At 37.7% G+C, this 24,269-nt stretch overlaps 1 protein-coding gene and 1 long non-coding RNA gene across 9 annotated transcripts in view; both read right to left on the bottom strand.

Moving 5' to 3' along the window:
- Nucleotides 1-2,342: 2,342 nt before the first annotated feature.
- Nucleotides 2,343-24,269, bottom strand: part of clip1 (CAP-Gly domain containing linker protein 1) — a 143,639-nt gene continuing 121,712 nt past the window's right edge. For 3 of the 8 annotated variants that reach the window (XM_033043220.1, XM_033043216.1, XM_033043219.1), the window contains 7 exons: nucleotides 22,886-22,906; nucleotides 15,418-15,535; nucleotides 12,817-12,976; nucleotides 10,677-10,729; nucleotides 9,262-9,267; nucleotides 3,961-4,088; nucleotides 2,343-3,110 (listed from right to left, as the gene is read on the bottom strand). In XM_033043220.1, the coding sequence (XP_032899111.1) occupies nucleotides 2,882-3,110; nucleotides 3,961-4,088; nucleotides 9,262-9,267; nucleotides 10,677-10,729; nucleotides 12,817-12,976; nucleotides 15,418-15,535; nucleotides 22,886-22,906 (715 nt within the window). In that variant the 3' untranslated portion in view covers nucleotides 2,343-2,881. The other 5 variants (XM_033043217.1, XM_033043218.1, XM_033043223.1 and 2 more) reach the window with 5 other exon arrangements.
- Nucleotides 4,848-9,255, bottom strand: LOC116987303. The gene is made up of 2 exons (XR_004415690.1): nucleotides 8,459-9,255; nucleotides 4,848-7,159 (listed from the first exon to the last, which is right to left on the bottom strand). It is a non-coding gene; the product is annotated as an uncharacterized LOC116987303 (long non-coding RNA).

Raw genomic sequence — 24,269 nt, 5'->3', positions numbered from 1 at the left:
ACCCAATCTGAACCCAATTGAGCATGCCTTTATATGCTGAAGAGAAAGCTGAAGGGGACTAGTCCCCAAAACAAACATAAGCTAAAGATGGCTGCAATACAGGCCTGGCAGAGCATCACCAGAGAAGACACCCAGCAACTGGTGATGTCCATGAATCGCAGACTTCAAGCAGTCATTGCATGCAAAGGATTTGCAGCAAAATACTAAACATGACTACTTTCATTTACATGACATTGCTGTGTCCCAAACATTATGGTGCCCTGAAATGGGGGGGGGTGGGGGGCTATGTATAAACATTGTTGTAATTTTTACATGGTGAATCCAAAATGTATAAAAATGGCCTTTATTAAAATCTGACAATGTACACTTTAACCACATATGATTTTTTTCTATTACAAATCTCAAAAATTGTGGAGTACAGAGGCAAATAAATAAATGATGGGTCTTTGTCCCAAACATTATGGAGGGCACCGTAGCTCTTTGTCCACTGCCAACAGGCAAGTTGGGAGAAGTTAGGTGATAGTTTCCTTTGGCAGCAGGCACTGAGATCCTTCATTACACTGTAATCAGAATGGCCTCCCTCCTTAAAGCTATTCCAACAGAAGCCCCAAAATCCATGACCATGAAGGTCAAGGCACCAGGTGCATAGGATCCAGTTAGAGTCATACTATGGAAACAGGCCCATCGGCCCAACTTGCCCACACTGACCAAAATATACCATCTACACTAGTTGTTGGGTGTAAGTCTTGGAATTTCATATGCAACAACACTATAGTAGTGCTGCTGTAGTGGATGGTGGTGGTGAGCCACCTTGAAGGGCAATTAGGGGTCAATAATAAATTGTTTTCTCAACAAGTTTTTAATGTTCTTTTTTTTCCAATGAATACCATTAATTTCAGATCGATCATTAACCATTGATCAAACCAGCACATTGATGCTAATGCAAAGAAAGATTACTATTGCATCACTTTCCTCAGAACTAGATCTGATTTGGCATTGAGGCACACTCTACAGGTGGAGGGCAGATTGACTGCTCGCACACAAAAAGTAAATTTAACATTCTTAGATTTCATTTGCCTCAACCATTCACTAGGGTAGCAAAGTACAGGAAAAATAATCTTTAATGCTAATCTTATTGCAGGTATTCCTGCAAATGCAACACCATTTAGTAAATGTGATTAATTCTTGTACCAAATAAGTGAATCCTTGTGAATTGTGAATTTGTAATTGTTGGAGCTTACTTGTGAATTAAAATTAGAATCTTTGATTGCCATTACACTACCAGCAGTGGGGGAATTCAAACCAGCTCCATACAGATGTTTGGTTCCACACATGGACTGATGTTTCATGGATTACAAGAAAATACAAGTCCCTGTTGCGGATTTACATATTACATTAGTTCTACATTGTTGTGCATAAGGTGCTGTTTATGCCTTCAAATGAGAGAAACAGAATACATTCTAAAAGCCACACTTTCAAATGTTCAAAACTCTGGGAATTGGTTTAATCAACCTATGCCATCTTGGTTGAAAGATTATATGTGTCCTGAGAGAAAAAAACCCCCTATAAATCTGCAGGCAGTGGTGATTCCATGCGTTTTCTGTACTTGTCCTTTATGGTAGTAAAGAAAGGCTATCTCAGTGTGGAGTCATGGGGAGAAACAGCATGGAAACAGGCCCTGCAACCCCAAGTCCATACCAACCACACATTAATACTAATCCTATATTAAACCCAAAGTTTTCCCCATCAACTCACTGCCTCTCTCCAGATTCTTCTACTCATCCATACACAGGGGGTAATTTAAAAAAAAGTTGTCAATTAATCTACCAATTGTCACACCTGTGTCACCTGGGAGGGAACTGGAGCACCTGGAGGAAACCCACAGTCACAGGGAGAACATGCAAGCATCACGCTAGCAGCACCCGAGGTCAGGATTGAACCAGGGGCTCTGGCACTGTGAGGCAGTGGCTCTGTTAACTCACAAAAAGTAGCTGCAGTGACTTTTGCAGATGGTACACAGCAGTCAATGTGTACAATGGGCGGTGGGAATGCATGTCCAGCTTGAATGATGTCAATCTTTAAGTGTTATTAGTTGCCATTTACTTCAGCTTTACCAGGGTTCCTTGATGCTGGACCTGGTCAAATGCTGCGGTGTCAAGGGCAGTCACTCTTTCCTTTGGACTATAATGAGGCCTGGAGCTATGTGATCCTGGACAATCCCATACCAACCACCATCGAGTCAATAATAAAATTCTTAAAGGTGGTACAAGATAAAATAGTCGGAAAATGTGCAAAAAATATTGAACTGTCCAAGGTGCATCATGTACAGATCATAGCAATCAAAACATGAAAGGTAATAATTTATTAAAGTTGACATAGTACACACAGTGTTCGGATTAATACTGTCTTTACATATACCTTCTCCCGGCAACAATTGTAACACTATACATTCATTTCAAGACCCAAACTTAGAAATGAAAGAAAAATATTCAACATATCTGCATGTTGATTTCTGAGTAAAATACTTTGGGCAAAATAAATCAAAGGTATATACAGGTTTATCAGCCTAATTTCCCCACATATATTTCAATATATTTTACATTCAGTAAGAAATCAATATAATGTTCACACTCTTTATACAAAGTCTGACATTCAGAAGCAGATAATTTCAAATGCTAGAGTTTTGTACATCAAACCATAATTCAAATTAGTTGCTCTGTAGAATCTATTTTCAAAGTTAGTTTATCATGGAATTATAATAAATGGAGTTAAGAATGTGAAGTAGAGTATTGAAAGGAGAAAAGTGACATGAAGCAGAAATGAAAAATAAAAACTGTAGATCTACAAAGAAATACACCAATGTCTAGGATGGAGCGGCGCATTAGAAAGTCTCATCATCATTGCAGTTGTTTGTCCAATGCCCAAATACCTCACAGGTGTCACAATAGGAGCGATCATCTTTTCTACTGCCATGGTAAGTAGAATGCGGTGGAAATTCAGACACCTGAGCTTGTGTGGGGCAATCCTCAGTGTCATGGAGGTCAAAACAATCACATATGTCACAGAAGAGTCGTGGAGGTGGCTTCTTCTTTGTTTGTGTCTCATCCAAGCTGAAAGAAGACATTTAGCAGATTAATCTCAGTAGTCCTTAATTCTTCAGAAAATAAACCAGATTTCTCTGCTGCACACATGAAGGTGGAAACGGGACATGGAAAAATATTTTGGTTTTGATAATCATGGTACATAGTACTGTTCTCTACTGCTACATATTGTCGTGCAGTTAGCACTCCACACAATTGTTCAATTAAGGCAAGTCATATGGTGTGGACGCATCATGCCAAATTCAGCTACTACCAAACTGGAGGTGGATCTTCAGTATGCTGGTCCATTATTCGACACCCTCGAATTATTGACCATGAATACTCTCACTTCTTTTATTTCCATGGTTAGGTCTGCTTTGCTGCTTCATGGACTATTCCAAAGCAAAACGTCTCTCTTTCAAACATGTCCCTTTAGTTTAGTTTAGGGATATCTCAGCCCACCGAGAACATACCAATCACTGACCACCTGATCACACTTGTGTGCTATCCCACTTTCACATCAGCTCCTTACACACCAAGGCCAATTAACATACAAACCCACATGCCTTTAGGATGTGGGAGGAAACCTGATCACTCGGAAGAACCCCATGCAGTCACAGGGAGAACGTGTAAACCCCACACAGGCAGTACCCACGGTTAGGATTGTTGCGGGTCTATCGTGCTGTGTGGCAGCAGCTCTACCAGCTGTGCCTCCATGTATCTTTCTTGAAATATATCTTGGGCAACTGTGTACATCCAGATATCCTGACCTCTTGTGTCTCCATCTCTTCGTAGCTTAATATCAGGGAGATCCCAGCAAAGTACCAATTGACATATTGTGCCCACATCCATGAGACATTTAATCAGCATGTCAACTTACCATTCAAAATTGTTCACATCATTAGCCACATTCCCATTTAGAGATGCTTCAGCCAGTTTTTCTAGTTGTACTTTCAGTTGTTCGTTCTTTCTTTGTAAATCCACTATCACGGAGTTCAGGAATTCAATCTGCAATTTTAATAAATTAGAGCATGAATAAAAATTGTGTTCTATAAAAAGAGATTATGCACTCTTGATCAATTACCAGTGCCAGGATAGGAATTTAAGTAATGAAAGCAGGTCCAAGATAATTGAGAGAGCTATTCCCTAATTCTCCACTGTCATAGACTGAAACATTTGAGAATGTTAAATTTAGTTATTAGTTGGTCAGTCAAACCATTGATTCTGTAACCTTTCTGGCAATAAAGGACACAGACTAGCACAAAGATAATTTTCTTCTGTAATGGAAAATTATAATTTGTCTTAAATAGGATTAGTATTTGAAATGCAGCAAGGTGCAATTATTCTGCAAAAAATCCCAAACTGTAACAGCTTACAAAACAATTAGCTATTAAAACAGCTTGCAAGTAAGCTCAGGTGCTTGTATCAAGTGTTCAAAAGTTATTTATAAGAGCAGAGCAGAAACAGGAGCGGGCCATCCAGTTCCTCTTGTCTGCTCCATTGTTTAATAAGAGCATTGCTGATCCTTTTACTAACCTATTTCCCTAGATTCCCTTTAACATCAGAAATATGATCAAATTTTAAAACATGCAAATTAATGACATATTTTCTTCAACTGTGAATCTAATCAAGCTATTAGTACGACATGCAAGTGTTATTAAATGTATGCCAAATAATAATTCACAGTCATTGCATGTTGCTTTCTTTACCACATTGCAGCATATTTGTATTATGTGACATGATGAATGGAAAGATCTATTTCAAATATGATAAATAAACAGCCAACGTGCCGGGTTTTAAGTCAGTCCAATATCACAGATGTCCGTATGGGAATTTTGTGCTCAAAATATTTATATAATGTTTCATTGGCAAAAATAATCTGAAAGCAAGAGTACAGATACTCCTGCATGTTGCCTACTTGCTCATCTGAGCACAAACTTGACCTGCTTCACAAATGTCACTGCATCCTTTTGTACATGTTGACCATGGCTTTGAATTCCTTGGGAACATGGTAATTATAGATCAAATGACATTTTCCAATTTTAATGTTAAAGCATCATCTAAAATCTTATATTAAGGTTATAAATTATAAATTGATCGATAGTATCTATCTTCTTTTGTTGGAAACAATGTAAAATTGGGCACAAATGGCTGGGAAAGTCAGTGAGGCAAAATGAGAAGGATTAACTAAAATAAGGCAAAAAAACAATCTAATATACTAACATAATATGCCACCAGCATGTTTTTCATGACCCATGTTGAATAAATATTTCTGATAGGGGTACTTTTGTCATGCAAGGCAGATCACCAGGATTACAGATTCACAGTTCTTAATTCTTAGTTCTCACAGCTCTTAATTCAACATTTAGTCTTAATGCAAAGTACTCTGACTCTGACAGAGGATTAACTTCCATGATTTTAAAGCAATTGAGTGCAAGAGAAAACCGGAAATGTGTTAATCAGTTATATTTCTGGTCATTTTAAAATAAAGCAAACACGTTTTTATTTTATTATTTCGTAGCAGTTGACGGCTATTTAGCTGACCTAGGGAGATTGGGTTGCATGGTTGGAGAGAAGAGCTTCTGGGGTTTGATAGCATTGGGAGAGGATTTGGGGAATAACATAAACATGGGGTTTGACTCCATTATGGAGAGGAACCTATTGTTTCAGACATTCAGTGTGAAATTTAGCTCAATTAATGGCTTCCCAGTATGCTCATAACAAAGAGTGAGCATGTTGGACCGAGGTGGGGCAGAGAGAGAAGCAGCAGCAGTAGCAAGGAAACTGTTGTAGTTGGTCACAATTTTCAATCTAAATATTTTGTTTAAATCCTTGCAATTAATTCCTGGAAATGCACGTCTCGGACTAAACCTGACTCCTGATTTAAGTCCAAGAGTTTATATTAATACATTTATGTGCTGAAACCTGTCCACTGCAGCAAGCAATTGAGGGTGAAAACAAAAAAAACATGCTGATGCAGGAAATCTGAAGTAAACACAGAAAATGCTGGAAACACTCAGCAGGTTAGAGAACATGTCTACACAGAGAAAATGTTAATATTAATGTTTCAGATCAGATTTTAAGGACACAATTCCAGCACTTTTCTATTATTAATGAAAATAGGGATGTTTAGATCATCTACCAAACAATGATGAATGCAATCTACTCAATCTGTGCTCTGAACAGTTTCCATAATAATTTAAATACTTTTAAAGTGTACTCGCTATTGTTGCGTTAAATACGTTAAGAAAGAACTGCAGATGCTGGAAAAATCGAAGGTAGACAAAAATGCTGGAGAAACTCAGCGGTTGAGGCAGCATTTATGGAGCGAAGGAATAGGTGACATTTCGGGTCGAGACCCTTCTTCAGACGTTGCTAATCAGTATAGTTCTATCAATGAATAAATGAACAAACAACAGCTTTAGCTGTTAGTTGAGGGATTACTATGTAGTATAAATTTAGGGCAATTCCAAGGAACATTAGTTTCAAGAGTGCGGCATTCTTTCAGACCGTGTCACCTTAGATAAGGTGCTCAAATGCTTGGGTCAACAGAGACAGTTCAAATGCCAAGACTATATGCCAAGGCCAACACAGGGTCATAAATAGATTTTTATCCTGCGCATAACATGTTCAAAGTTTAAATATGAGGAAGATGTCCTCACTGTATAAAGAGCTCAACCTACCTCACCCGCCTCTCAAATACAGATAGTCTCACTGTGTAAAGAGATGCTCAAAGTGAACTTTATCTGAAATTAATTTTACTTGTCTCTTCAGTTTTACAAGTAAACTTGAAATACAATCAGATATTGAACAAGGTCACAGAGGGGTATTGCATTGAATTGTTTTACTTAGATGCTAATTATTTGGCTTTAAAATTTACGTGGACTACATACACAATGTAAAACTGCATGGTCTATGAACAGCCACTATAATTCACAATCACCTCTTAGGTGGTGTTTAGACCCTCAACATTGATTAATTAACTATTTAAAAGACAATGAATAAAGTATAACCTTGAAGTATGTATTTTCTGAATATTTGTTTACTGCTTTCCCCGTTTATTTAAAATGACAGTTTCACTAGATTCACTAGATCTCACCGCAGCCTATGACACTGTGTGGCACAAAGGCCTCCACCTAAAACTCACCAAAGCACTCCCTGCCTGGGCATCAGAAACCATCAAATCTCTGCTCTCCAACCGCAGGTTCAGAGTTCACCTTGGACAGAACAAGAGTGCATGGAGAATGCAGAAGAATGGGCTCCCGCAAGGGTCAGTTTTAGCCCCAACCTTGTTCAACCTTTACACAAATGACCTACCCACCACCAAATCCCGCAAATTCATCTATGCAGATGACATCTGTTTGGCCTTCCAAGCACCAGATTTTGGTACATTGGAACAGGTGCTCAATGAAGACCTTGCTAAACTGGACGAGTACTGCAAAACCTGGCGCCTAAAACCAAGCCCAGAAAAAACGGTCTCCAGTGTGTTCCACCTCCATAATGCAGAAGCCACAAGAGAACCAAACATCTATCTGAGCAGGACCAAACTGAAGTATGCCCCCACTCCAACCTACCTCGGAGTGACCCTTGACAGGACCCTATCCTTCAAGGAACATCTTAAAAGAACAGCAGCTAAGGTGAAGTCCAGAAACAATCTCCTCAGTAAGCTTGCTGGCTCAAAGTGGGGGGCAGCAGCCCCCACACTGCGCATTTCAGCACTAGCCCTTGCATTTTCTTCAGCCGAATATTGTGCCCCTGTTTGGTCCAGGTCATCCCACACACACCATGTGGATACCCAATTGAACTCAACAATGAGGATCATCACAGGAACAATCCGCTCAACACCACTCCCCTGGCTCCCTGTCCTATCCAACATAGCCCCTCCACACATCCGGCGAGTAGTCCTCACTCAAAGGATGCTCCAAAAGACCAAAAACTCCCCTCATCTGCCAATTCACATGGACATCTTCAACCCACCCACTGCTCGACTTCCATCTAGACGACCAATTTGGAAGAATCCACCACCAGCTGATTTCACCATCCAATCAGCTTGGAAAAGGGAATGGGAGTCCAAGGACGTCCCAAATAAACATCTGGTGTCAGACCCCACCCTACCGGTCCCTGGCACCAATCTCCCAAGGAAGCAGTGGACGACGCTCAATAGATTCAGGACTGGACATGGCCCCTGCTTGGCCAGCCTTCACAAATGGGGCAGCAGTCCAACCCCATGGTGTGCTTGTGGAGAGCAGCAAATAATGCAACACATCATTGAAGCATGCCCTCAACAAAAACTCAAAGGAGGACTTGTCACCCTTCATACAGCAGATCAAGAGGCAACTGCTTGGCTAAAGGACTTTGCATTCGCTAAATAAATAAACTAGATTGGCCATTTTAAATTAACTGCCAATGCAAGGCCCAAGTAGTTTCAATGTGGCAATTTACTAAATTTCTTGCATTTGATTAACTAGTCTGTTAGTACGCTTTGGCGTATGTCTACACATTAGTAAGTCTCACTCCAGATATTTCCTCATAAAATTCTTGGCTGTTACTTCAGTGTTTGGCAGTAGGAGTGCCGCACTGTTGGAGGAGCTGTTTTTTTAGGCCTGGTCGGCTCTCTGCAATGGATTTAAATCATCCAGTGGTACCATTTTATCCAACAGCAAAATAAATATCCCCAGTCATCTGCCTAGTATTTTTTAGTAAACAATATTACTACAGACGATTATCTGGTTCTCATATTGCTGTTTGTGGGGACTTACTGTGTGCCAATTACCAATTATGTCACATATTACAACAGTAACTACACTCAAAGTACTTCATGGCGTATAAAGTGTCTGAGTCAACACAAGGGTATGAAAAGTGCTATAGAGCATTAATGGCTTAAAAAAAAAAAACAGTATTGTGCAAAAAGCAGTCAATAAAAATGTACAGTAAACAGGAATTGAGCACCCATTCAACATAGATTAATTTAATTGATAAACAGGCCATAATCTAAAGATTTCACAGCATTCAATAATGCTTAGATCATCCTGAATGATACCCATTCAATGTGTGTTTTTTCAATTCACACTTCTGCCTGTTATCTGTCTGGATTCATGTAAAAGAATGATCTTAGCAATTTTGTAAAAAGATAGAAATCCAGAACACACAAATATGACGAAAATGGCAAGCAATAACAAACCATTTGCTGCTTGTCAGAAGCATCGCCAGCATCAATGAGGGAAACAAAATGGAAAAACAATTAGCATGGTGCAGCACTATTTAACAACTCGTCAACCAGCTAAAAGTCAATGTGAAAATTACAGGAATTTTCAGGAAAAGCATACTCAAAATTATAATCAATGTTTTTCAGTGCATTGGTCTTGAAGAAAATGAAGAAAACTAGTTTCATAAACTTAACCAAGTTATAAATTTCATTGAAATAATAAATCTGGAAGTGTAAGCAAAAATGTTACTGAATTTTGAGCATGAACCATAATGTTGGATTATCGGAAACATATTTTAGTGCTCCATTACTTGGTCAACTATCATGCTGCAAACCATTTTATAGAGGAAGCCACTTGCTGCCTTTTAAACAGTCTCTGATTTCATTTACAGACATCTATTGCTTGCCCTTCAGTGATCAGAAAACCTTCCACAGCACACAGAAGAAAAAATAACTAATGCCATAGTAAACTATTCTCACATTTGAAAAAATCTGGGGGGAAAAAGCCATATCTGATATGTTACTAATCCTTTCACAAAAGATTGAAATAAATTCATCCATTTCATCTGGAAATTGAAGATTACAATTGATTCTCAGTCAAATTCTGCAAATGTTTCTACGCTTCATGGGAATGAATTCTAAAGCAAAGAATATTGTAATTCTTAGAAAGTAAACCAGTTTTGCCATAAACTGCAAAAAGGTGAAAACTGATTCAATCATTTGTCGACAGATTAAAAAAAATATAGAAATAGCACATTCACAAATGGTTTAGGAATAAAATGAAGAATTAAAGTAATCAAATCCATATTATTCAACATTTCAAAGAAACTGGCAGTCTCTTGAACCCACATGATTCACTAGTGATTCACTAAGGAAATCTACTGTCCTTAATCTGGTTTACTTGCCAATCCAACCTTACAATTGTGGTTTGTCTTAACTAGTTTAGATGTCAAATATCATTACAACTTTCCCCAAAGAGTTTTATTAGAAGTGATGCCAGCAGAAGCAGGGACCAAGGTCACATGTTTTTACTGGTGTAGTGAGTTCTGCAACCTTTTGTTCCATCTCTTTTGTCATTCTCGTCAATGGTGCCAAGGGTCAGAATGGTCTGTGACCTTTCTGCTAATCTTCACCAGTGGAAGATGATGTCTGGAGGCAAATGGCCATCAAGAAATGACAGATAAAGTAAACGGTAATTAAACAAAAATTTAAACACAAAATCAAATCACAGGCAGACTGTCAATTTTGTGTTACTTAAATCAAGATGTTCAATGTACACACATTTGGCTTAACTTTACGATCACAGCTTGAATACATCATTCCTTTTGCTTGAATCTTTTTTTAAAATCAACTCAATTCATGTTGAGAAATTAATAAAAAGATAGATTTACCTTGCTCTCAGCAGAATCGTTTTCTTCCCTTTGCTCTTCGATAACGTGTTCATCTTTAAATAAAAAGGGAAAGCTTAAAAATGACATGCAAATCCACAACATGTTCACATTTTTACGAACTACTGAGTCAGATTGCCTACATCAAAACATTGGGAGCAATTGCCGTAAATGCCGTTATTGACATCACTTGATGTGGCGTGCAAATCATTGACCATTTTCTTTAAAGGTGCATGTCCTCTCTGTAGCTCTGCAGGCGACTTTAGAACTGAAGAACCTAACCACGGAAGTCTATCACCCTCAGGTCCATGTTCTGCCTTTGCTAGTTCTCAGCCTCTGTTAGTACATATGTATGAGGATGCCTGGTCTGGAGTAATACATTCAAATAGGTTTAAGCCCGTGTTCTGTCGCACTACTCTTGCACACAAGCCAAAAAATTCAAGCGTGACACCACACAATCTAGGCTAACATTGTGTGCAGTAAAGTGTGTGGTGAAATATTACTTTAAATCCTGACACCTTCGCAAATGGATGCAAAGATCCCGTGGCAAGCTTCGAAGGACAGAAGAAATCTTAAGTGGCCAAGCCAACACCATGAAAACAAACTTAGCTGATTATGCCACTGTTTCAGGAGTAATTTTAACGCTTTCCAACAAATCAGCAAGATTGCTGATACTGGAAATCTCAATTAAAAACAGAAAATGCTGTAAATACCCCCATAAAATCAGGCAGCATCTGCATAGTTCAGGGCAATGATAACAGAGATAATTTAAAAGGCATTTTATTAACCAAGACTGGGGCATTACGAGGTCAAACAGGCACCATTTACTATAAAGGCAGGTAAATGCATCTTTGCTTTATTTTCTGAGAAACTGTTCTTTTGAGGTGTTATCTAGCAGGTTAATTAATTCATTTGTGACCGCTGTGTAACACATTTTCTACTTCAATCTCAGAAATTTACATAACAGAAGGAATCCATTCAACAAATCAAAATCATTTGTAGCTGAAGTGGTATCCAGTCAAATTGTACTTCCCAATTCATATCGTATATCAAATGCACTTCCAATTTATAAAACATCTAATGCATGTTTTCTGGCACCTATTCAGGCAGAGTTGCACACCCTCAGCATTTTCCTCAACTTCTCTCCAATCTTTTTGCCAATTGCCTTAAATCTATGTTCTCTAGTTCTTTATAATTCCATACACCTTGATAAAAAATCTTCCTTTTCCTCCCCTACAAGGGAGAAAGAACTAGCCAATCTTCCCTAAAAATTCCCCAGCACATTTTAGGGCACCATAATGTTTGGGACACAGCAATGTCATATAAATAAAAGTAGTCATGTTTAGTACTTTGTGGCATATTCTTTGCATGCAATGACTGCTTGAAGTCTGCGATTCATGGACATCACCAGTTGCTTCACAAATGCCTCAAAACTCATTGGCCGGCAGTTCATTCTACAGCAAGACAATGATCCCCAACATATTGCTAAAGCAACAAAGGAGTTTTCCAAAGCTAAAAAATGGTCAATTTTTGAGTGGCTGTCAATCTCCCGATCTGAACCCAATTGAGCATGACTTTTATATGCTGAAGAGAAAACTGAAGGGGACTAGCCCCCAAAACAAGCATAAGCTAAAGATGGCTGAAATACAGGCCTGGCAGAGCATCACCAGAGAAGCCACCCCGCAACTGGTGACGTCCATGAATCGCAGACTTCAAGCAGTCGTTGCATGCAAATATGCAACAAAATACTAAACATGACTACTTTCATTTACATGACATTTCTGTGTCCCAAACATTATGGTGCCCTGAAATAGGGGATTATGTACAAACACTGCTGTAATTTCTGCATGGTGAAATCAAAATGTATAAAAATGGCCTTTATTAAAATCTGACAATGTGCACTTTAACCACATGTGATTGTTTCTATTACAAATCTTAAATTGTGGAGTACAGAGGCAAATAAATAAATGTCTTTGTCCCAAACATTATGGAGGGCACTGTGAACAGAGAAATTGATTAACTAATCCAATCCTAATTTTCATAAAGTAGTTGGAAAGATATAGTGCAAAAATGACTAATCTGCCAACAATCACACAAACTACCATTGAATAATATATGAAAATATCAAGACAGGTCTAATTACCTGGAGAGGATGTGACGTTATCAAGTTGTCTTTGGTTATCGTTGATTTTCTTCTCCAGACTCTGTACCTTTTGTTCAAGTTTTGATTTATCGGATTCCAATGATTGAACTACTGACTGCAACTTCTTTGCCATGACATTCTCACTTCGCAGCAGAGCAATCTGCAAATCAAGCCGTATTACACAAATGGATGTTTCAGCAGGAAATTAAGAACCATTGGAGCGGTGCAGAGGCACAGCCGTAGAGTTGCTGCCTAACAGTACCAGTGACCCAGGTTCGATCCTGACGGATGTTTTCTGTGTCAAATTTGTACTTTCTCTGTGACTGTGTGCATTTTTCCCGGGTGCTCTGGTTTCCTCCCACATTCTAAATACGTGCAGGTGTGTAGGTTAATTGACTTCTGAAAATTGCCTCTAGTGTGTAGCCTGTAAAACTGGGATAACATACAACTAGTGTACGGGTGACCATTGGTTTACACGGACTTGGTGGGAAGAAGTCCGTGTTTCCATGCTGCATCACTAAACTAAAATTTAAAATGACCATAATGCCTTTAAAAAAAAAAAAGGTATCTCGGGCACCTCCCTAGACATGCAGCACATGACAGGAAATTCAGAATCATTGGTGCAATAAAGCTATCACATGCTTACTCGTAGAAATTAACATCTTAGTACAGCATTCAGTACCGATTCCTTCATTTAGCGTTTTAAAATTAAGATTTATTGGCTTTCCACTTGTTTATTTTGTTTGAACCTCGTATGTTTAAACGACAATAAATGGCATTCTATTCTATTCGGTCATATTAAATAACACCCATTGAACCTAATTCAGTATATTTTATTAATGACAATGAAGTGAAAATTCAAACATACGAATATTAATATCTTAATAATGTACCATTAATTTATATTACTTGAACTTTCAGTTGAACATTGTTTAATGATATCATATGGGGAAAAACTGTAGATTATAGGAGGATGTCAGACCTGAGAGTCATTGTAACAACACTGTAATCGGAACACTGGATTTAACTCCCACTCCTTGAAATCAAGTTGAAATTCTAAATTTCCCAAAACAGTTCTGTCAGGGATGTAACAAAAACTGAAATGAGGCCACTTCTGTCGTCAAAATATTACTTTGAGAATACATGGCCGCCCGCCTTAGAAGCAAGGGCATTTTCAATCCCGCAAGCAGTCATCAAGTATCTTAGGCAAGTGACTCAGCTCCTGGAGTGGGCCACTCCTTTGTGGTGTCACTAAGGCACAAGTAGTAAAGCAGTGCTAGAGACCCGGGTTCAATCCTGACTTTGGGTGCTGTCTATGACGGAGTTCGCATGTTCTCCATGCGAGTTTCCTCAGGCTTCCTCAGACATCTCAAAAACGTGTAGGTAAGTAGGCTAGTTAGCCACTGCAAATTTTCCCTGGAGCGTAGGCGAGTGATAGAATCAGAGAGCAGGGGAGTTATTCAAAATGAAGGGAAAATAAAACAGATGAATGTAGGATCAATGTAAATAGGTGTTTGATAATTGGAGTGGACATGATGGGATGGAAGGCATGTTCCTATACTGTATCTTTCCATTAGTTATTTTATGACTCCTGACACTGACATTTTCTCACCATCTCAAGATACAAATCAGGAGTGCGTAATGGAATACTCTCCACTTGCATGCAAAAGTAGTACTCCAACTCAAAGAGCAAGACATCACCCTGGATGAAGCAGCTTGTTTGATTGGCATCATAAACTATGCCCCATCTATTCACCCCCACCAATATTACAGCAGCATGGTTGCAATGTGCCCATCTACAACATGCACTTCTTATTCCTCTTTTGGCTTTCCTGACAGAATCATTCAACCTTGCATAACCTACCATCAGCAGGTACATGGTAAGATCATAAAATATAGGAGCAGAATTAGGCCATTTGGCCCAGAGTCTGCTCCACCATTTGATCATGGCTGATCTATTTTTAACCCCATTCTCCGACCTTCTCCCCATAACCGTTAACAACTTCGATAGCAGCACCATCTGCAGTTTTCCTCCAGGTTACACCCCACACAGCCTTGGAAAACATTGCTGCTCGTTGGACCTTGGACCTTCTTCAACAGCACTGAGAGTGTAGCCAAGGACTGGGATTGCAGCAGTTCAAGACACTGGCAATTTAAGGACAATTAGGGATGTGTATTAAATTCTGGGCCTGCCAGCAGTAAAAGATAAAGCAGATTATCATAACCTGATTGCTTTGTAAAAATGTAAGGGCTTTGGGGTGTACCCTCTTTCTCTACCATATTACAAGTGCAAGCCTTTTTTATGTAAATATCAGGACCAGCAACATTACTGACCAAGATATAGTCAACTGAACTATAAGTATTTCTATCAACCCGAAATCAGTTTCCTGGCCTGCATGGTCAGACTGCGAAACTCTTATCATTCATTTTTATGAACATTTTCACTAGGATTTCTGGTTGTGTATGCGGATGATGATCTACAAAACTAATTTGTCAACAATCGCTACTGTTATTTTTGACCAATTTAAGTACAGGTACTTGAACAATTTTCCCCCATTTGCTTGTATATTTCCAATTTTTGCCACCTTTAACAACTTGTACCTCATTCTTGAGTTTCTCTAATTCTTTGTCTTTATCTGTGATCAAGGCACTGGTAGTAGCGATGGATTTCTGTAAAGAATTTTTGTCGTCTTCAAAGTCTTTCTTTAATAAAGATTCTCTGCAGAAAAATAAAAATCTCAGAATACTAATCATATCACAAAGTTTAAAATAAAAATTAGGTTCAGTGATTTCACTTTCACTTGTATTTTGCAGCACGAAACTGACCAAATTTGAGCACATTTGTTCTATTTACTATTAAAAGCCAATGTGCAAATGTTATTTATTATAATATTTTGGTGGTACTTTTTAGAAATAGGAAATCTTATACTTACATCTTCAGTTTGTTGTGTCAACAGTGTGACATTTTAAGAACTGCAGCAAGACATAAAAACTATTCCATATTCGTTTTGGCCACACTGACACCAAACTCCATTTAAGGGTATCTAAACATGCATGATTTTGCAAACCACTGATATGTACACAATATTCATAACGCACAACACTGCTCAATTCAACAGTCATACTGTTAAGATGCTAATTTAACCATAAATACACACAAAATCCTAAATTAATGTCATAATCTGACATCCATAAAAGGCACATGATGCCAAGCAACAACGATAACATGCATAGCTCTGCAAATGCAATTACTGTTGCATGCAAATGAATCTCTGTTGTGAATCCTGCTGATATCTGCTTGCTCCCTCTTTGCAAATGGCACCAACATCGGCTTTTATATAACAAAGACTACAAAAAATTAAATATGCACAGAGAGAAGCTGGGTAGAGGAAACATTCAGATTCAGTAGACAAAGTGCGGGTTCATTGAGACACATAACATGCTAAACGAAATGAAACCAATTCTTTGAGCGGAGATGGCAATATAAACTACTAAATTGATTTTCATGCTATCAGGAATGAGAAAATTAAGTGGAGAACCTGGGTTTTATAGCAAAAAGAACGCAATGCTTGTCTTAGGTGGCTCTTATTGGCATTTCCTCTTACTTCCCAGTGCAAGGCTGGTTAACCACCTGCCATTTAGCAAGCTGTATTTTTTTTTTAAACACCAGCTCTCATGGCAATCTATCTCCAGACCCTGGCAGACTGATACGAGTGAGATAGACATTTTACTAAAAGTATAGGTTTAATACACTTGGGATTAAGCAAAGGAGTATGATTTTCTGGTGGGGATGAAAAGCTGAGGGCGATGACTGAAATGGGTGAAACCATCATCCCAATGGAGGTATAGGTTATGGCTATTTAAAAAAAAACACACTAAATGCTTTTCCAGTGTAATCATTTTAAAAATTAATTGGCAGGATGTGAACTGGCAGGACCAATACTAATTGACCATCCCCTGTAGCCTTTGAGAAGGTTAGGATATGCCACCTTGCTCAACTACTCCTTGACACTTGGTAATGCAAACAAATTAAATAACATGTTTTCCATTTTATATTCTTGTAGGTGATGAGAATCAATACTAGGGAAACATGGTTTTTCCAATTGTTGTTGGCACTTAGTACAGCTGAGATTGAGATTCTTACTTTATATGACAGTGTAAAGGTTTGTGCTGTCAACTCTCAAATGAACTAGTTTGATATCATCCATTATATTAGATTAGTATCACATTGGACTGGGTTACATGTTCTCACTCCTTCCAAACTTGGCCTTTGGAAGCAGTGGCCGGTTCCCCTCATGAAAATCAATATGGAATGCGAGTTATCATAATGTCTGTCCTATGCCCTCAGGTTCCCTCAGAGTAAGGCCTTTCAAATAAAAGGGTGTGTATTTTTAAGATGGTGGGGGGAATACAGGTATAGGGTCATGAACAGAGTGCCAAACAAGCAGAATGCTTTAGCCAGCTGCTTGAATGCTGCTGGAGCTGTATCATCCAGGCACATGAGCATTTACAATCATTCTCATTGTGCCATGTAGATGGTAGAAAGGTTGATGATTTGCTGCAGAAGACTCATCCTCTCGCATGAAGCCACAGAAGCTATATAGCCGAGCTTTGGTCCATGTTGAAGATAGAGGACTTAGTGGTGTTATTACCAACGAATGTCAAGGGTAAATAGTCAGACTATCTTATTGGAAATGGTCAATGTCCAACATTTTTGTAATGTGAATGTCATATGCCAGTAATAAGCCCACAACTGAACATTGTCCAGGTCTACCTGCACACAGGTGGGGACTGCATCATTTTGAGGAGCTCCAACTTGAATTGAACATTGCACAATTATCAATAAGCATACCTATTCTTGACCTTACTTTGGAAGGCAAGTTATTTATGAAGCAGCTGTAGATAGCTAGGCTTAGCACACTGCCCTGATGAACCCCTGCAATGATGTCTTAGGCCTGCAAAGATTGATCTCCCACAACCTTGACAAAGCAGCACTGTTGTAGTTTGCCTGTTCCATTTATTTTCAGGGAATAAATGAATGAATGAAATAAACGTAAGGGAAGGGAAGGGAAGGGAAGAAAGTAGTACAGTTGCAAATTCGCTCCCTAGAATTGTTTGTTAAGAGTAACCAATTTCAAAGTATGCGAAGAGTAAATATAATGGCAAAGAAGCTTAATTCCATTTGGTGCAATATTAGTTTAGCACCTGATGCTACAGTACTGGGGGGCCAATGCGTTATCTAGGACAAGGTTATTTAATACAATTATAGATGCAATTTTTCAAAGTATATCTTCACTGAAAGAAATCCATATGCAAACTGATGGTTTATTTTAAACTGCTAAATAATAGAATTATCAGAAAAGACAAAAGCACATTAAAGTCTTTCTGCCTAAGTATTAGCCTATTTTTACAAATATGAATTATCTTTATTTCAGGATGGAAAAAAGTAGCTTATCTTTCATATGGAGTACTAAATTCTAACTGGGTTAATTGTAAACTGGGCAATTCAGCACGAGGATTAAAACAAAAAAGCAAAAGGTTTTCTTTGGGATATTGTTCCAAATACTGCTGTAATGGGGTTAATAATAATAAAGCATTGTCTGGAGTGAGAACGTTTGATATGATTAAAATATCTTGCTACAAGATTCAATGAAAATGAAATTACTATGCACTGTACCAAATATTCCCACTCCCTCAAGTTATCCATACAGTGCCCTCCATAATGTTTGAGACAAAGATCCATTATTTATTTATTTGCCTCTGTACTCCACAATTTGAGATTTGTAATAGGAAAAAAATCACATGTGGTTAAAGTGCACATTGTCAGATTTTATTAAAGAGTATTTTTGTACATTTTGGTTTCACCATGTAGAAATTACAGCTGTGTTTATACATAGTCCCCCCATTTCGGGGCACCATAATGTTTGGGACACGATGTTTGTAATTGCTCAGGTGTGTTTAAATGCTTCCTTAATGCAGGTATAAGAGAGCTCTCAGCATCTAGTCTTTCCTCCAGTCTTTCCATCACCTTTGGAAAAGTTTATTGCTGTTTATCAACATGTGGACCAAAGTTGTGCCAATGAAAGTCAAAGAAGCCATTATGAGACTGAGAAACAAGAATAAAACTGTTAATCGAGACATCAGCCAGACCTTAGGCTTACCAAAATCAACTGTTTGGAACATCATTAAGAAGAAAGAGAGCACGGATGAGCTTACTAATCACAAAGGGACTGGCAGGCCAAGAAAGACCTCCACAGCTGATAGAATTCTCTCCATAATAAAGAAAAATCCCCAAACAACCGTCCAACAGATTAGAAACACCTTTCAGGAGTCAGGTGGATTTGTCAATGACCACTGTCCGCAGAAGACTTCACGGAAATACAGAGGCTACACTGCAAGATGTAAAAAACTGGTTAGCCGCAAAAATTGGATGGCCAGGTTACAGTTTGCCAAGAAGTACTTAAAAGAGCAACCACAGTTCTGGAAAAAGGTCTTGTGGACAGATGAGACGAAGAGTAACAGATGACAAGAGCAAAGTATGGAGGAGAGAAGGAAATGATCCAAAGCACCTCATCTGTGAAACACGGTGTTGGGGGTGTTATGGCCTGGGCATGTATGGCTGCTGAAGGCTCACTTATCTTCTTTGATGATACAACTGCTGATGGCAGAAGCATAATGAATTCTGAAATGTATAGACACATCCTATCTGCTCAAGTTCAAACAAATGTCTCAAAACTCATTGGCCGGTGGTTCATTCTACAGCAAGACAATGATCCCAAACATACTGCTAAAGCAACAAAGGAGTTTTTCAAAACTAAAAAATTGTCAATTCTTGAGCGGCCAAGTCAATCACCCAATCTGAACCCAATTGAGCATGCCTTTTATATGCTGAAGAGAAAACTGAAGGGGACTAGCCCCCAAAACAAGCATAAGCTAAAGATGACTGAAATACAGGCCTGGCAGAGCATCACCAGAGAAGACACCCAGCAACTGGTGATGTCCATGAATCGCAGACTTCAAGCGGTCATTGCATGCAAAGGATATGCACCAAAATACTAAACATGACTACTTTCATTTACATTACATTTCTGTGTCCCAAACATTATGGTGACCTGATATTGGGGGACTATGTATAGATATTGCTGTAATTTCTACATGGTGAAACCAAAATGTATAAAAATGGGCTTTATTAAAATCTGACAATGTGCACTTTAACCACATTTGATTTTTTTCTATTACAAATCTCAAATTGTGGAGTACAGAGGCTAATAAATAAATGATGGGTCTTTGTCCCAAACATTATGGATGGCACTGTATATCTTTTTAGATCTTGTAAATTTTCTGATCTAATATTGACATTTCATACATGAAAAGGCAGCGTGTTTGAAAGGAAAATTTGACAGATTACAACTCACTTTTTCTTTTTTTAAATAAAGAACCAAATTGTTTGCTCTTTTGAGTTTCCTAATCTAGCCAAATGTCAGGAACAAATATCAAGGAGAAGTTTGATTTATCTAACTACAGAAGATAATTTTAGGGTAAAAGATCAAAAGCCAAGTTGGAGGATAATATCTTTTTTGGAGCATCTTAAAGGAAAGTGGAATGGAGTGCAAGATTTTAGGAGGGATTTCTAGTAGTTGAGGTATTGACAGCTCAAGGTTCGACCAACAGAGATCACCAAATATAGGGACGATGGACGATCTGAAATTTGATGCAGATTTGGGAATGGGTACCAGATATTTTGTTGATTCAAGTTTATTAAAGGGAGGAGGAGAAAATGTAATGGTCGTATTCACATGCAACACATGCATCAAGAGCAGATGAACTGAAGTAGGAGACGGGAAAGATTTGTCGTGTCAATCATTTGATACTTTTGTTTTAAATCACAGACCTTTCAGTCTTTCCTTTTCCGAATTCTAGCTGCCATTCCATGGAAATCACTATTAAGAATCATTGTTCTCTACAGGTGGTGCCTTTTATGTTAGTTTGCTATAAACATATGTGTTTGGAGAAATATTTTGACTGTACTGTGATGGAATCTTTTATAACGAATATTTGTTTAATTAGCTTGTTTAATTATCAAAGCAGCAATAAAGCAGAACAAAAAAAACGGAACATAAGTGCAACATCAATAATACGGGGATTAGAGCAATTGGCAAATATTTAAATCGTTAAGCATGAAGGATTAAATGATCGTCATTCTTTAAAAAACTAATGTCCATTGGTTTAGAATAATGGTAGATAAAGTGAGAATTAACCTGAGGAACAGTACAGTTTGCTGTAGCGTATGCTCTTAAATAACAGATGAAAATGTGAACAAGACAGTTTCATCTTCACTCACTTCTTTTCACTGTTCTTGCCCTATAACATTTATAAGCCCTGAGGCAGCTGATCTACTAGCTGAGCATCCACCCTCAAGACTATCTGGAGGAACAACCACCCAGTGTTTATTCAATAGCAACTATGCTTTCAAGTTCTAAAATTTCAAATTTGCCAGTACTGATATTCACAAAATTAACCATGAGTAAAAATGTTAAAAATAATTAGTGACTAAGATAAAAATTAACACTTCGGTGCACTAGTAGATACTCAATAAGAATAACATAGATTTGACTCAATGAATAAAAAAAATAAAAACATACCTGAGGATTGCCTCTCTCCCTCTCTGCCACTCATCTAAACTGAAATGAATGGAGTTAATGAATCCAAACTATGCCTAGCATGTCTAGGATGATTTTGGGGCATTACAGGAAGCTGGTGCTCTGCTCCTGGACTCTAAGAGGGACCCAATGTCAATGCACAATTGGAAAATTACCAAAGGACACTTCTTTGGAAACTCAGGGCCTTTGGGTGGCTAATGTGGAATTTTGCAGGTATAAAACTAAGTGTTTGTTCACACGCACATGCACGACAACTAAGTTAAAATTAGTGTTCTCATGCTTTTTTTGCTGAATAGCCAAGCAGGTCAAGGGGCCAAATGGCCTGCAACTGATACTATTTTTTCTTTATATTTGGGACACTTTGATAATTTTATGTTGTGCACCTTGAATACTAAACAGATGGTTCAAACATATTTGCCCAAGGATTCCTTCAGGAGAGACTGCCAACCAGTCAGGACAGAATGTATGATTTATTTTATTGGTTAGGCATGGTTTGGATTCATTTTACTCACACGGGTTCACTGGCATCTCTAATTGTTCTCTGAACAGAGCAATGTGTGGGCTAAGAAATTATATTTTAGAGAATAGACAACAGTCAATCATATTGGTGGTTAAGAAAGAACTGCAGATGCTGGTAAAATCGAAGGTCGACACAAAATGCTGGGGGAAACTCAGCGGGTCAGGCAGCATCTATGGAGAGAAGGAATTGGCGACGTTTCGGGTCGAGAATTATATTGGTGTGTCTGGAGTCATTTAGCCACAACAGGCAAAGATAGCAAAAACAGTTTAAAAAAAAACTATAATGGAAATAACTTGTAATTAACAGGCCTCATTTCAAAAATGAGCTTTAAATGGAGAAATATTAAACAGTTGTGATTATTAGATTGGTTGCAGAGGTAGTTTACCAAACCTGGTGTCAAATAATTAGGAAAGTAGATGGATTCTGTTTTTCGGTTTGTTCTATATTGCCTGGAAGAGGTACACCAAATGAGGTGCATAGCCTCTGTTTGGCATTTGCATTAGGTGAAGGAGAAAATTGAATTTCTATTTAAAAAAAACACTAAACGGTCCTTAAGTTATACTAAGATCAAGGAATGTGCAAAATAAACCCCCAAAATACTAGTAATAAATTATTGTTAAAGTATATTGCGATTATGCATAATTTAGACTAGAGCAATTTTCTTTATGATGTAGCTATGTAAACTCGGTTATCCAATTAGATGGCTTAAATTGGTAACTGCACAGGAATTCCAAACATTGACAGCATTTAGACTAACTTATGAAATTTTTCCAAAACAAATTTCACAGTGCTTTTTGTTTTTGTAAATTGTTTCAAAAGGTTCCTTGCATCACCCAGATTCTCCTCTTACTGTTAAAGTAAGAAAAAAGTCTAGTCATGAAGCAAATACCTTAAAGTGTTATTGGGCAAGCTTTAAAATGCAAGATAACAAGAAGCACAAGTTAGAAACATGGAAGAAAAAATGCAAATTACAATCCAGGAAGTTACACAATTCCGCATTAAATGGTTTATTTCGTTAAAAGACTGCTTGAAATAATTCACACAGAAGCAAGACACAGTAAAGGAAGGTTGCAGCCATTGTATGTACAAAAAATTATCATGGTTTGATTGATTTTGGCTACTTATTGTAACGTGGATAGACTTTTTTCAGTCTTACCATCAAAGACAGACAGATTTAGCAAGGACAGCAAAATTAGGAGAAAGAGAGGAGGGAGATGAGGTTTTGTAAGTAAAGCAGAGAGACAATGACACTTTGCAAGCCACAGTGACTTGTTTGACATTGCACAGAAACAGAAGTCAATGTTCAATAAAATAGAAATACATTTATCTTTCAAAGATTAACTAAATTTAACTAAAGGCATATTTTCAATTACAATTCAAAGGTTTATTCTTGATGTCAGAAATTGCTTCAAAATGTATATATATATTTTTTTAAATGTCTTGAGAGATGCTGTATCATTTTGACAGCAAGCAACAAAAAAGTATATTTGCATTTTCTGACAATACCAAGAACGGCACAGACTTAGAGTGTTTTTAGTTAATTTTAAATTGAGTTCCGAAACAATTCAGCATGACTCAGTTCAAAATATAATTCTAGGACAAAAAAAGGTTATAGAGAATACTGTCCTGTGTCCTTTTCAAGAACAAAATGTTCAGAAAGAGCATTCAATGGTCATCCAAATTTAGCCAGCTACAATTAATCTTAAAAATGGAAAAAGTAAATATTTAAACAGAGCACACACTAAAGAATTTTGACCAAGTCTTGCTGTATTATCATGGAACTCAATATATAATATTAATCTCGTAGAAAGTCATAACTTCTAAAACGAAATGCATGCTGGATAGAACTATAATAATCCAATAAAATTGTTCTACTTTTCTATTAGCAATTTGCATCTAGTTCAGGTCCAAATGAAGTAACTATTTAATCTGTGCCTTTGTAGATTTTATGAACTTTATCCTACATATCTACGGCCATGTAAACTCATATTACTCAACGTGCATTAATAATATTGAGGAGCAACTGTATTCTTTTAATGTTCAGAAAGCTTTGATTTGGATTTCATCTCTAGCAAGATCTGGGTCACAGCAAAAGGAAAGAATTGCTTTGGATTTTTTATTTTAAACAGCTAAAGGATAAATGTTGATTCTATAATCAAATACACTGCAAAAGACAGATTTGTGCAATCAAAAACTGTTTGTTTATCTTATTCGATAAGTGAATTATTTTAAAAGTAAAGGCTTAACTGCAGATTAATTCAAAATTATGTTAT

This window comes from Amblyraja radiata, chromosome 25 (genome assembly GCF_010909765.2).
Source record: "Amblyraja radiata isolate CabotCenter1 chromosome 25, sAmbRad1.1.pri, whole genome shotgun sequence".
In the NCBI taxonomy this organism is placed as follows: domain Eukaryota; kingdom Metazoa; phylum Chordata; class Chondrichthyes; order Rajiformes; family Rajidae; genus Amblyraja; species Amblyraja radiata.
Note: the sequence above shows the minus strand (reverse complement) of the source record. Positions and strands in the feature narration are given on the sequence as shown.